This window comes from Sarcophilus harrisii, chromosome X (genome assembly GCF_902635505.1).
Source record: "Sarcophilus harrisii chromosome X, mSarHar1.11, whole genome shotgun sequence".
Taxonomy (NCBI): Eukaryota; Metazoa; Chordata; class Mammalia; order Dasyuromorphia; family Dasyuridae; genus Sarcophilus; species Sarcophilus harrisii.
Genome location: NC_045432.1, coordinates 25,953,362 through 25,968,369, shown reverse-complemented (window position 1 = coordinate 25,968,369; position 15,008 = coordinate 25,953,362). Strand labels below are relative to the sequence as shown.

At 41.1% G+C, this 15,008-nt stretch overlaps 1 protein-coding gene across 1 annotated transcript; it reads right to left on the bottom strand.

The window, feature by feature from the left end:
- Positions 1-2,552: 2,552 nt before the first annotated feature.
- On the bottom strand, positions 2,553-12,308 carry UBE2A (ubiquitin conjugating enzyme E2 A). Its single transcript, XM_031944925.1, has 6 exons — positions 11,945-12,308; positions 11,718-11,798; positions 11,295-11,320; positions 4,411-4,500; positions 3,382-3,470; positions 2,553-3,114 (listed from the first exon to the last, which is right to left on the bottom strand). The coding sequence occupies exons 1-6, from the start codon at positions 11,986-11,988 to the stop codon at positions 2,986-2,988; spliced, it is 459 nt and encodes a 152-aa protein (XP_031800785.1). The 5' UTR covers positions 11,989-12,308; the 3' UTR covers positions 2,553-2,985.
- Positions 12,309-15,008: the final 2,700 nt, after the last annotated feature.

The window sequence follows — 15,008 nt, the reverse complement described above, 5'->3', positions numbered from 1 at the left end:
TCCATGTTTTTGGTGTAAAGTTAGTGAACATTAGTCTTTAATGCCATGGTTAAGAATCTTAAAGGTATCTTATGTTCGGTAAGTAGAACAAGCTTCTGTTTTTACTTTTTTGCTGAAATGTTGGGTTTCTGAATCAAAATGGGAATTTAGAAGAAACAGCTTTTGAATTTTTTCTTGCCTCCTCAGTGTTCTAGGATAGAAATGTGGTCCTGATTTGTTGTTTTTTGAGTTTTAAGGTGTTAGGAATGGGAAAAGCACCAGCAGTTATTCCCATTCTACTTTTAAGCTAAATGAAAATTTTAGTTAGTTATCTCTTTTCCCTCTTCTCCGGTATAATAGGAACCAGTCGATAAATATTAAGCCCCTATGTATCAGGCACTGTGCTAAATCGATGGGACTACAAAAAAAGCTAAAGGCAGTTTCTGCCCTGGAGGAGCTCAGAGTGTAAGGAATTAGGAGGTACTGCTGGTGATGATGGAAAAGCCTCTTGATTTCTGAACTTGTTTGCCTCCTTTCAAAATGGAGATGAAAATCAGATTACACTTTCCCTACATCACTCAGAGGGATTGTGAGGAAAGCACTATCTAAATGAGAAATTATTTTTAATAGTATAATAGTGGAAATAGTTTGCAATGAGAGAAAGGTCCTAATTTTGCACCAAAGCCTAGTATCATCAGCTACCAAAATCCTGAAGTGTTCACATTTCAAAAGTATTGCTACTAACTTTGCCATTTCAGAGCTCAGTCCCTCAGTCATTTTTGTCCATGCTTGTCACCAGGTTTATTACTGATGTTCTTTCCCATCCCCAAGTTTTCATATGGAGAAAAATGAAGAGAATATTTGTAATAGTTAATGGCCCTGAAGCTGGTGACCTACTGATCCTGGCTTTTTGGTGTATTAAAAAAAAAAGGCAGCAAAACATAAACTGCTTCCTGCCATATATAGATATCTCAATCTTCCTAACAATCTTTTTTCATTTAATTTTTTTTATTAATTCTTAACTTCATTATGAACGAAAACTTAAAAGTGAAAAGTAAGTCCTGTCGTGTAGAAATCCACCAGCTGACATGCTATTGAAGGGTATATAACTGAGGCCCTCGATAACCCTTATTCAGCTCCTTTTCAGTTGTCTCACTGTGACCCCATTTAGGGTTTTCTTGGCAAAGAAAGATAACTAGAGTGGTTTGCCATCCAAATCCTCTTGCCCGGGCTCATACAAATAAGCCCTCTGAAGCTGAATTTGAATTTAGGAAGATAAATCTTCCAAGACTGGTGCTCTGGCCACTACCCACTTGGAGGTGCTGCTGCCTTATTTCATGGTTTCCAGAGAACTCTCCAGGCCTTCAATTTCATTGAAGTGATGGCATTTACACCTCTGATTGTGAAAATAAAATCTATTAAGGCTTAAAACCTTTTGAGACGCTCCAAATATTCTTTAGTGGCAGCAGCCACAGAAACATGGAGAAAAAGGTCTTCCTTTCCTGCAATAGCATTCCTATTATCTTAGTTTTATGTAAGAATTAGTTTGCCCATATTTTTAGCCAAGTAGATGAATTTTATGCACCCTCTCCTCACCCAATATATTTTCATGCTGACAGGTTTTTTTTTAATTGCTATTAACTTACGCTGATGTTATTTCTCTTTTCTAAAAGAAATTTGTCACAGATTGATGTTGGTATTGATTTTAAGCAGTAACCTGGCTCTTGGGAAGTACCAAGATTTTGCTAACTTTCTGACCAAGAGTCCACTGCTAAATCATATGAAGCTAAAATAGTGGGAGAGCTTGCCTGTAAATTTAAGGTTCCTTTATATTTACAATTTCTGGAAAAATGGACACTTTTTATATGGGCTACCTATGCAACATTACTTGAACAGACTGAGCTGCATGACATAAGATAACAAAGGACATAAACAGAACATTTATAAGCCATGTCCCATACTGTCATAAAAAAGATTATCATTTATCAAAAAGTCCATAGAGCCTTAACCTGGAGAGTATCTGGACTTTGGACCAAAAAGAGGGAGGTTCTCATGAATCTGAAGGGACTAAAGCACATAGACTGCTTGCTATGTAGCTCTGGGTTGGCAAAGTGTGAAGAAGCAAGATGCTTTTGGTCGAGGCACTTCCTTCTCTGGGAAATTTAAACTCAGAAGAAAGAAAACTAGGGACAAATTCATTCCTCAAAAATCACCAATGGGTCTCTCGTTTCCACCAACGTAAATAAAAACTAGTGCGCAAGTTCTTGACCTTCCTACCTTAAAACTGGTGGATTTTCCCTTCAGAATCATACTTAGTTACTAGACCAGTGATAGCTCTCCTTAATACCCCTCCAAGTGTGAGTGGGTGTAGTTTGTGTTTTTCTTTTTTTAAGCAGTGTTCCTACTTAATAACATTTTACTTCCTATCATTAGCCTACCACTTCCCAGGAATAGCCCAGACTAACTTTATAAATGGATTATTTCACATGGAATCAAGTTTTTTCCATTCTAAAGTGGGAAAATTATGTAGGTAAAGTAAGTGCTCCAAATTCATAAGCTTCTAAAACCTGGACTCATTTTCAATCAGTTTAATCGGTTTAGTTTTGTTTTAAATGTGCATGTGTGCATAGAAATATGTCATCAAGCTATACAAGTATGTACCCTTGTGTATAATAAACATCATCATTTTAAAAGCTTAGTGGAAAGTACATTTAATGTACGATAGCATCCTAAAATTGGAGATGAAGTACCACAGAAAAAGAATTCGGTATTAGTAATTCTTTTACAAGTAACCGGAGTACAATACATTTGACTTTGTAGTAGGTGTTCTCAAATGTCAGAAGGGGAGGGAGGAAAGAAAGCTTCAGCAAGGAAAGGTGGCAACAGCGCAATAGCTGTTTTGTTTTCAACAAAATATATGTAAAGATGCTAATGGGAAAAGAAAGCAGGGGACAGACAGAATTTTTTTTTCCATGTGACCAGACTGTTCGTTTGTATCGTCCTGGGTCAACAATCACGCCAGCTCTGTTCTACTATTGCAGAAACTCGTTTTTCATATTCTCGCTTGTTCTCCTGATATAGCTGAGCAGCCTGGCTGTTTGCTGGACTGTTGGGATTAGGCTCATCCAATAAAGACTAAAAAAAAAATAATAAATAAAAAATAAAGGGTCAACTTGCCAACATTAAAAATTTTTTTCAAAATAAAGCTAATTATGAACCGGAACAATTTCTTTAGTAACTAGACAGGAAATGTGTCTAGTCTCTTTTAACAATTCTAGTAGCCTGCTCTTTTAATATAATTTACAAACATCAACAATTTAGCAAGGAAAACTCAAATATAATTTCCCTTCTAACATTACATGATTTCTACAAATAGACTTTAGTGAAACTAGGAAACTTCACCTGTATGGATGTCAAAATGGAGGAAACATCATAGGTTGGGCTCCAACGATTCTGAAGTATATCCAGGCATATACTACCATCTGCATAGACTAAAAGCATAACTGTATTATACATACTGTACCTGCTGCTATTATGACTGATAGTGTATACAAAGTGGAGGGTAGGTTTTTTTTTTTTGGGGGGGGGTAGACCATGTTAACAGATAATGATGGTGTGACTGTGGTCAACAAGTGCAATATTTTATCAGAGCTCAGCTATGCTATGATTCTAGGCGGCCTCCTTCATGCGGGCTATTGGACTAAGTTGTGTGACACTGGTCAGATAAAACATTTCACTTTTCTCTAGCTGAAAAGCAGACACTTACTATCTACCTTATTCAAAAAAGGAAAAGGCCAGAAGGACAAATGGTGCTAAAATCTGCCAACCCATAATTATGATTTTTTTTTTTAAAATGGTCAGAACTAAGATCTTTCAAGATGTCCTTAAAAGATGACCAAAATATAAAAACCATCTCTTAAAACCAAAAAGAAATGGCTACGGGTCAAGCTGGCTATGGGCTTCAGAGGTGCTCTGAAAAAGAAAGGCTGCTCTTAAGCCATTTCAGGCCTCTCCCCAGTTTAACTCCCCCCTCCCCATAACATAATCCCTCTGCTGTTGCCATAGCTACGGTCTAACTGCAGGGAACGTGACTCAGCTTATGGAAAATAAATATCGATCCCACTGTGCCTCAGAGGGAGCGTGCCCAACTACTAGGAAAGCCTCATCCAAGAGCCATTTAACTGCTCTTTGTGGGCCACACCAAGAGGTGACTCAAATATGCCCTTAAAGATTTTTTGGCTTGCAAACCTCAAGGCCTTTAAGAGAGAACTTAGGGTCTGAGACTGCTGGTTCAGGAAGTGATTTCATTCTCCCCCCCATCCACAAGATATTCAGCTTTTACCGAGATGGAAGCAAATCAAACTGGGATGTGTTGTACGGATAAGTGCCCTCCCACAAGACAGACAGGTAAAAAACAATCAGCATACTTACCATTTGGGTGAAACATTTTAGAGACAAATCTTACTGTTGGTGGTTTGTTTGGATATTCTTCTGTGAATTCTATTGTAAGTTTAAAAGTGCCTGTAGATAGAAAAGTTTAAACCACCATATTTACAAGCATTTCAACTTAATATTGATTCGCTTAATAATAACTTACATTTATATTCGGCTTTAGGGGTTGCAAAGCTCTTTTCTCACAGCCGAGTGCAGGTAGGGAGTAAAAAAAGCCATTCCCATTTTACAGATGAGAAAATCAGAGTCAGAGAGGTGAAGAGATTTGCCCGTGATCACAGCTAACACAATTTGTATTAAACAAAACAGATACATAAATGTCGATTGTATATTTGTGTGGCTGTGTATGTATATACCCACGTGGAGAAGGAAAAGACCAGGCAAGATGAGACCTCAAGAAACCACCCATTTAGTCATTCCCAAATGTCTAATTTTGCTACTTTGTGTGACAGTCCCCTCAAGCCAGTTTTTGTTCTACTCCTCTAAATGCTTAAACTGGTTTATGCAAACTTAAGAAGGGTTTATCCTGGGCACAGAATTGTTAACTTTGATATAACTAATAAGAGCTAACCTAAAATAAGACAAAACAATTCTCTGAAAGACTATTTACTATATAAAGACCATTTTCATTTCAGGCTGGCATTCAAGGCCCACCACAAAATGACTCTACCCTTCCTACTTCCTCCTCCTTCAACCCAGAGGAGTACCAGGCTCCAGCCATACCAGGTTTTCCATTCCTGTTCCTTCTCCCTCACATTGCCCATACTTTAGTTCCCCAGTTCTTATTCCCTATTCCTGTCATGCCTCCCCTCCCGTCTCAATTTGCTGATCCAGCCGCCCTCCTAGGCGGAGCTCAAATGTCCTTTGAATCGAAGAATCGAAGCAATCTGATTCTATAGCATTTTATAATTCTCACGGATATTGTGTGTGTACATGTACCTAAACTATAATACACTAATAATGCACATACATATCTTCAATATTATCATCTTCAGGGCCAGGATGGTATTTATATTTGCTTCTCTCTCCAATCCCTAGAATAGCATACTGGGCTCATTAAGTACTGTTTCTCTTTTTTAAACCAAAAATAGGGAACAAAAACAGTTGTGAAGTCCTTTAAAGCAGTGTGTCAAAATCAAATAGAAAATGGGGGGGGGGAGAGCAGGGGACTAAACTACTTAAGAATCCCTGCAGGCTGATTTAGAAAATCCCATATTGATGTTATCTAGGGTTTTACTGTGTTAAAAAAATTTCCCAATTACATTATGATCTGGTGCAAGTTACACTTGGGAGTGTCATGGTCAACATGCTTTGATCCCTTTGCTTTAAAGGAGACACAGCCAGACTTAAGATTCATTTCAAATAATAAGAAGGCTCTTAGTTTCAAATTTTAGTTCTCCAATATGGAACATTAGTTAAATAGTGACTACTCGAAGTACAATTCCTGAAACACTTAAGATTCCAGAAAACAACATCCCATTTCCAGTCTGGGGGATGGTACATGTCCATGCATAAACACAGGAGGTCTAAATCACACACACAAAAATTAACAGTCAGGCTGGAACAAAGAACTAACAAAAGACACAGACTACTCCTAGTAGTTATGTTCTAAATTACATTTTAAAAAATCCCAACTAATCAGAGAATTTTAACATAGCACTAATTACAACACAAGTACTTTTTGCAATTCTCTGTTCAAAACATGTAAAAGGGAATGTCAGCATTATGTCCTAAAATTTTAGAGAAAAAATTGGGTTGACTACCCAAGCAGTCAACATCAATGATTTAAGTGGTAGTCTCACACACTAATCATTTCTGTAAATAAAACCATTATAAATACCATTAATAGAAGATCTTAATTGAACAGATCTGAAAACTACCTAGTCCTTGTAAGTTCCCTGAAAGTTTGTGTCACGTAGTACTTTGGGATATAAAATCCTCAGCATTCAAATCACTACTCAACAATTATCTTCATTTTCACACCAGTAAAGGGCTAAGTGACAGAGGTCATCCAGAAAACATTCCTAGCTGGTTTTGGAATGTCTGGGACTACTCAGACAGATAGGTCTTCCTAATTACATTTTGTTTATACGAACTGGCATTTGGTGGCCATCTATGCACCACGGTAGGGGAGGCAAGTCTTAAATCGAGAGAAGTTTACCTGCCTTTGAAAAAATTGGGCATCAGTAATAGCATGACTGGGATCTATTTATCAGGCAAGGATAAACCAGATCTCACTCAAAAAGTTTGGGATTTCTAAAAGTAGTTCTAATAACCATCAAAAAAAATAAATTCATGAAGCTTATCCTGGACTGAAATGCCTCCTTTTTCCAAAGTTAGAGATTTTTAAGTATCTCTGCCACCAACCAAAACCAATCCTTGGCTCTTTCAGTGGCTCCCACATGCCTTGAATAAAATAAAAATTGTGCTGGCATTTAAAGCTTTATAGCCTGGCTCTAATCTACCTTCCAGACTCATTTTATATTATTCCTTCATTACTATTTTAATAATATTCATCCAGATCCTCAACATGATCTTAGGCAATGGAGCGTAAGTTCAAGCCCTGCACCAAAGTGGATGAGCTTTGAGGATTATATGATAGCCAGGAATAGATGAATTTTTCTGCTGCAATCTCTTGATAGCCATTTCAATTACAGAAGAGTTATAAACTGTCAAGTGCAAGAAAGAAGTGGAATACTCCAACTAATTACAGATATTTGAAGTATTTTTTGAGAAAAAAGAAATCACATGTCATGGAATAAACTAATACACTCTTCATTACCACCTGTTCACAAATCATCTTTTAGATCTTTCTACATCTAAAGGATGTAGAAAAAAAGTTTAAGCTAAATTCTTTAGTAGCAGGGGTGTCTTAAGTACATAGAACAGCATGAGTGCTTGGAGCTTCAGAAAGTTCAGAGTTCCAATTTCAGAATCTAATTAGATTTCAATTTTCTAAGATCCTAAAGCCGGAATCTATCTCACATATGTATTAAACTACACATGAGTCACAATTCCAAAGGACTTTATGGATTAAATTTTGTCTTTTCCAGATCTACTGATTAGAAAAGGCTCTTAACACCAACTTCTGTAATGTTCTCATTTAAGAGGCTCCTTCTCTGGTGACACTAAAAATACAAACTTCTTTGCAAGGTGATGACTAGGTACTCACAAAATCATCTTGAACTGAGCTTCCTTCCCCAAACTCAGTACCACTAATTCAGCCAGCTGAGCAATGAACACCAGTGTGACAAACATCTTGTCACTGAAGCCAAGAGATTTCATAACGTCTTCAAAGACATGGGGCAAGGGCGTGTGGCGGAAAGCACACTCAACTTAGGAGTCAGGAGAGACCTGGGTTCAACTCTCATCTCTTAATACTTGCTAGCTGTGGAACCTTGGGCGGTCATTGTAACCTCTCTGAGGCTCAGTTTCCTGTAAAACCAGAACATCTTTAGTACCTAACAGCCAGAATTATTGCAACACCCAATTCAAGTAATATATGGAAAGCACTTTGCAAGTGGAAAGTATTTGTTAACTCTTTTTCTAATACCTCAAAAATTGAGTTTTTTAAACGTCAAGTAACTCTTTAAGAATGAAGTGTTAGTTTTATCTAATCTGAATTACACTTTCCAAGAAGGCCAAAATGTTAGAAAAGTCCCAAATGAGCCATTAGCAGAAAGGCTCTGCAACTTGTTGTAGAGAAACCTGGTGACTAAAAATTCACTTAGAAAAAGATCAATACTAAGAGGAATTCACTTCATAGAGAAAGACTGAAAGTTCTATTAACTTAAGAACTCCCTCAGTACAAAATGGTTAAGTTTGGGAGGAAAAAAGGTTTCTACATAGCTTCTTAGGAACACATCTCTAAAATAAGAAGTTATTTTCCCTTCCCTAGGAAAGTTTTTCTGCAGTGTCCATCATGGCTGTGAGCTCTGCCAAGGTCCTCCCCGAGCTGGAAAGATAGAATGAATACAGGATGGCAGCCGGTCTGCATGCTGAAATGCAGCTCAGATTCTGAGAGGCTCACCACCAGTTTTGATGGAAAAATGATTTCTTAAAACACTACAACTCTCAGCCAATCTCCTAAATCAGGGCTCAGTTATAATCTGCACAAGTGGAGGGAGCTCAAAGACATGGTATAATAAGAGGTCCTTGGTGTACTAAAGCTAATCCCTTAAAAGTGTAATGGAAGAGCTAATGGGTTAAGAGGTAGAATGGTCTATTAGAATCCTGAGGAACTTAGAGCCAGGAGCCCTGGGTTTGAATTATGCTTTAAGATGCTTAGCTGTGTGACCCTGGGCAAGTAACTTTACCTTTCAGCAGAGCCTCTGTTGCCCCATATGTAAAATGGAGATATTATCACTTGTACTATCTCTTCTCACAGGATTATTGCGAGGAAAGCACTCTGTAACCTTAATGCACTATACAAATGTGAACTGTGCTTATTGAGAGTTTCTTTAGATGATACTCCTATACAATAATTTAGAAATGCAAGAGACTCCAGCTCTTAACACTGTTTGCTTTTGAATGTACCAGTTTTCAGCAGGTTAATGAATTGATGCAAGTGAGATTGGAGAGACCTCAGAAGCCTCTTGTATAAACCAATTTGTGTGTGTGTGTGTGTGTGTGTGTGTGTGTGTGTGTGTGTTGTGCGTGAGAGCTAAGGTACTGTCTAAACTCTGTATTCATTTCAATGAGACATCATCTTCCCCACAATTCCCACATTAAAATAACTTCAACAACCTCTCTCTTTTGCTCAAAATGCATTTCTCCGTTCGGAACTGGTCACCCCAGAACTTCCAAAGACTGATCAGTAAGACCCATAAGCTTTAAGATTTGTCAGGGTTTGTCCATTAAGAACTGTTCCCGAGCTTTTCTACTGCTTCTTCTTTCCATAACACATTTGAAATGGCCAAAGGCAATAATGCAGTAGGCAGATCAGTCTTTTCTACTTAAGTCTTTTGTTGGATAAATGACTATTCATAGACTGGTTTTAAAAAAAAAAGGGTTACACAGGCGAGATAGATAGCCACAGGTGGTTAGTATCCTAAATACCTGAGGACTAAGATATCTGCATAAGGATACTGATTGCTAAGTAGAAAGAAATTAGAGATGGATTCAACATGAGCAGTGCCCTTCAGACTTAATAATGAGGTCAGTATGCATCTATCACCTAATCACAAACACTGCCATTATTAAGGGAAGGTCCAGGTAACTCAGAAATTCTTTCCCCCCTTTATGCTCCCCCCCCCAAAATCAGACTTGGTTGTGAAATAGCTAAATCGCCAACAACCACCCTGGTGCCTGCTGTACAATAAAGCTGTGCCCAGCAGAAAGCTTTCTGAGGAAAATGAGATGGGAAGCCAACCAAAACAAATGCTGTGAGAGCTCAGCTACTAAAACAAATACACACTGTTCATGTGCACATAGAGCTTAAGTTTAAAAACTAGATACAGATCTATTGGTGAAAAATTAAATCTAGGTATGGGTAACAACTGTTGTTATTATACAAGAAATCATTCAACTGCTTTTTCAGACCTGTAACTTTATGGATATAAGGGACTTTAGATGAAGAAACTACTACTACCAATACTGATTTGCAATAGCCTGGGGTTAAATGACTTGCCCAGGCTCACACAGCCTGGCCAGTCAGAGGCCAGAGTTGTACCCAGGTCATCCTGCCTCTGAAGCCATCTCTCTATTCACTTATCCTTGCCTCTGCAAACTGCCTCCTTATGTTCTATCAGTTATTTTTATTTTAGTATTTTTATTTCATTTAACAACCAGCACCTGAAGAGGTAAGGGGGAAAGAAAGGAGAATCTCAAGATATTCAGGCAGCCATTGATATTGGCTCTAGACACCTTCATCACCAAAATGCAGGGATGAATGAAAACTTATTTAAGATCTGAAGAAGCCCCAAGATGGTGGATTCCACCAATTGGAAAATATTTTAAGGTTTAAGAAACAAAAGTTTTCATGATTAAATCTTTAATGGTTTAAAACTGCCCTAAGACTTTTAGGGTCACCTTGTATTTTACCTTAATTGGCCAGTTAAACTATGTTTAGTTTAGTCTGGCAAAAAATGAAAAAAAAAAAAACAAAAAAAACTCCCAGAATTTCAGAGTTGGAAGGCTCTTCAGACTTATCTAATCCAACCTATACCCTAACAAGAATCCCCTGCCAGGGAGGAAGCCTGCTAGCACTAACTCCTGAGCCAACCCATGACCCTGTAATTGTTAAGAAGTTTGCAACCTTTTCCACATTGCAACCTTTCCCACCTTGCAACCTTTCCCACCGATCCCAGCTCTTGTCTTCTGAGTTCAAACTGAACTAGTCTAGTCCTGTTTGTTCTGGACAATTCTTCAAATACTTGAGAAAAGGTATCATCCCCCAGAATTGCAACGTATGAGAAATGTTAGTTATTCAAGTAAAGGGTTAAAGAGAGGTTAAGAAGTTTTGTTTTTGTTTTTTTTTTCCCCATTGGTTGAGAGGTCGATAACCTTTTGATCCCCAATATCTTTTAAGATTCTATGACTTCATTAACAACAGGTCGGGTGTGGAAATGAATTTGAAAGCCAAGGACAGGGGCCGGTTTCCTCAGAGCCAGCCATGCGACACCCAAACTACAAAAATAAACAGTTGTGATCAGTGCTCTAGTGCCCCCTTCACAAGCCCCGAGAAAAGGTACCAAACTGAGTCAGGTGGTCAGCAGCCTGAACAACCTGCCATACAAGGGCAGCTTACTCTCGCCTGCAGGAGGTAGAGAAGAAAGAGGGGGACGGGGCTGGCTGAATGGGGACCCACTCCTTCCCCAGCTCAACAGCCGGCTCTGAAAGGGAGGAAGGATAGCGCTTCTTACCATCTTCAAACGGGGTCCCCTCGGGCCTGTAAAAGAGGAGAGAGCGAAGCAAAGTCAGTGCCGGCTGCCTCCCGGGAGGGAGCTTGGCTGCCCTCACCTTGGGCCCCCGCCCGCCTGCCCCTTGGTCGGGAAGGCCCCCGTGGGCATCGCTGGGCGAGGGCCCTCCGCCCCAAGCGAGCCGTCCCGCCTGCTTCCCAGCCCCACAGGCAGCGGCACTCCAGGTGGCAGCTACTCCAGGCCCCGGATCGGGACGGCCCTCAGGCCGGTCCCGGGCACCCGGAGCAGGCAGGTAGTCCCGTTCCGTCCCATCCCGTCCCGTCCCGCTCCAGTCAATTTCCCGGGCCCCCTCCTCCTCCCCCGCCTCCCGCTCGCCTGTGCGCGCGCGCCCGCCCTCCTGCCCCACGGCTCCCCCGGCGGACTCACCCGAAAATGACCGCGTTCCACACCATAATGTTGTTCTCCGACGGGGCTCCGCTGACCCCGGCAGGGGGGTCCTCTTGCAGCCTGCGGAGGCGACCCAAGGAGAGCTCAGCCCTGCCCAGTCCTGCTGGTCCACCCCGGCCCAGCCTGGCTCATACCGCCCCCCCCCCCCACTGGGACCCCGCCCCGAGTCCCTCGTCCCCCGGCCAGCCCCAGCTGCCCTATCTTACCTCTTGAAGTCCCGCATGAGGCGCCGCCGAGCCGGAGTGGACATGTCGCCGAGTACTGCGGGATCAGGGGTGGGGCATAGACCAGCGGCCCGGGAGGAGGAGGTTGAGGCGGCGGCTGTAGAGGAGGAGGGGCAGGGGGAGAAAGAGCAGGAGGAAAAAAGAGAAGCAGAAGGACGAGGGGGAGGAGGCAGAAGAAGAGGAGGAGGAGGAGGAGGAATAGGTGGAGGTGGTAGTGGTGGAGGAGGAAGAGAGGGAGGATCAACTAAAGACGCAGCCGGCGCAGAGTCGGACTCCGACTAGAATGCTGGAACCCCTTGCCCGGAGAAGAGAGGGCCGCTACCAACTTGAGTGGCCCCAGAGGGGAGACAGAGGAGGAAGAGGCTGCACCACTGCTGGGGCGCGGGGGAGGACGGGTGGAAGGCGGTGACAAGAGCTGCGCGAAGTCACCAGAAGGGGGGGGGGATGAGCAAGCTCACAAAAGCAATAATTAACCGTGTAACTCTAGAGAAAGGGAAGGAGGGGCAATACTGAGTTGCTTTTATGGGAGGATGTTTTTAGTCCTATACCATTTCCACCCACCCACCCACCATCTCTTCCCCCCCTCCCCGCTGCCGCCAACCTCCTGCTCTAGGGCGCTCCCACAGAAACACTGGGGCTGTACCATTCAGGGAAAGTGTTCTCGGGGGGAACAAGCCACCCGGCCAGCCGAGCCTGGAGCGGGGCTAGGGAAGAGCCGAGCTCCAACTCTACTTACACCCACGAGACCAGGCAGAGATATCCTGGAGGAGGGTTGTACCATTGACATCAAAGGGGACCGAGGAAAAGGAGCGAACTCTGCGAGAGAGTTGTCAGTCTACTGACCTCGTGGGGGAGCCCCGGGGGAGTGAAATATACCCTGCAGCCCTAAGTAGCGGGAGTCTAGGTGGGCGACCCCCTGAGATGGAGCGGGAGAGGGGACGGAAACGGAGCCGGCGTCCACTCTGTCCCAGCCCTGGGACCCTGCAGCCACGTTTACAAACACCGGTAACCAGGAGAACCATCCTGGGGCCGCGAGGAGACACTGTCTTGTCTAGGAACCAGAGGGGTGCCTGGAGAGCAGCAGGCGGGGAGAGAGAATAGCAGTTCTGGGGGAAAATTGTTTACAAAACATCCCAAAGGAGCTTCTTCCACCCCCTCCCCTTTCAAAATTATTATTAAACATTAAATGATCAAAATAATTTTCAAATAACAAGTTTGTTTTTTTGGGTTTTTTTTTACCCCATCAGGACATAAAAAGCTCGAAAACCAAATTTCTCCATAGATATCTACATAATCTAGCAAAACCAAATTCCTACATCGGCCATGTGTGTTTCCCCTCCCCCCCCCAAAAAAAAAATCTCTGCATTTCAAGTTCAGCACCTCTTAGGAAACGAGTGCCTCATTTCAGCTTTCTATTTTTGGAGTCATGATTTATCATGACATTGATCAGAGTTCTAATGTCTTTCAAAGTTGTTTCTGTCTTTAATGCTGTTCTCGTATAAATGAAACTGTTCTAGGTCTTTTCTCAAACCGACCATTTCTTAATTTCTCCTGACACAATAATATTCCATTACATACATACGACACGATTTGTTTAGACATTCTGCAAGTTTCCACTTTGGGGCTACCGCTTGAAGAGCTACTAAAAATACTTTTGTACATATAAACATCTTGCATTCTTGAATTTCTTGGGGATCTAGGCCTAATAGCAGCATCTATGGGTCAAAGGGCGTGCACAATTTGGTAATTCTCTGGGCATCCTTCCAAACTGTTTTCCAGAATGGCTATACCGATTTACAGTTTGACCAACTGTCTATTAGTGTAACCTGGTTTTTCCTCTGGCCTCTAGCATTTGTCATTTTCCTCTTTGGTCATCTTTGCACCTTGCAGCCTCAAAGTTACCCTAATTGGTATATCTCTAATTATTACTGATTTGGAGCATTTTTTCATGTGGCTTTTGATAGCTTTAGATTTCTTCCTCTGAAAATTGTCACTTCAAATACTTTGACCATTTTTATCTATTGAAGAATGGCTCTTTATCTTAGAAATTTGAATCAACAACCCAAGGGAGATTTTAAGTGAAAGTAAAATTAGAGATGAGTTGTCCTTTAAAAAAAGAAAGAAAGAAAAAGCAGAGTAGTAACTGTCAATTACACCGAGTAATTAACATTTCTAAGAAACTTTCTGGTTTGCAAAGGGTTTTACACACATAATCCTTTTGATCAAGCTTCAAGCAATCCATAAACATTTATTAGATGCTAATTAGGCTTAGGTGATTCAAGGACAAAAAAAAAAAAAAAAAAAAGAAGCCATCTCTGCCCTCAAGGGGCTTACTTTCTAATCATCCTCAAAGACTTGATGAAGTTAGTACTATTATTATGGCCATTTTACAAATGGAAAAAAATTTGGAGGACTAAGAAAGGGCTTTAAATGATTTATTCAGGCTCACACAGCTCCCCAGAGAGTCATTTCTTCTTACAAAGAACTTAAAGAAAGAAGGTTAAGAAAAACACTTCAGCAAAACTAACTTACACTGACTAAGAGATGACTATTTGACGGAGGTAAGGATAAAAGGTACTTGCCTCCCTTTGTTGTAGATGTGGGGCATTTCATATACTATTAGCCTCAGTTCTGACAAGGCACTTTTTTTTTTCTTTTTGTATTCTTTGTAACTAAGGATGGCCAGCTCTTGGGGCTGGGAGGGGAAATGGGTATATTTGAAAATGAAGGTGATATAAGAACAAAAGCCATCAGCAAATACTAAAAAGAAAAAGTCCTCTTCACTCATTATTTCTTCAGCCTTAGGTAATTAGGGCAGTGAGGTATAGTGGGAGAAAGGTAGGATTCGGAGTCCAAAAGTTTCCATTGGAATTGTGGTTCTGCCACTTAACTGACTTCCCCTCCCTGATTCTCACTTTCTTCCTCTGCAAAATGAGGGGATTGGACAACATCAGGGCTACTTATACTTTTTCTACTTACAATCCCTTTTTGTCCAAGAAATTTTTACGTGATCCTGGGTATACAGATATATAAAATAGGTATACAA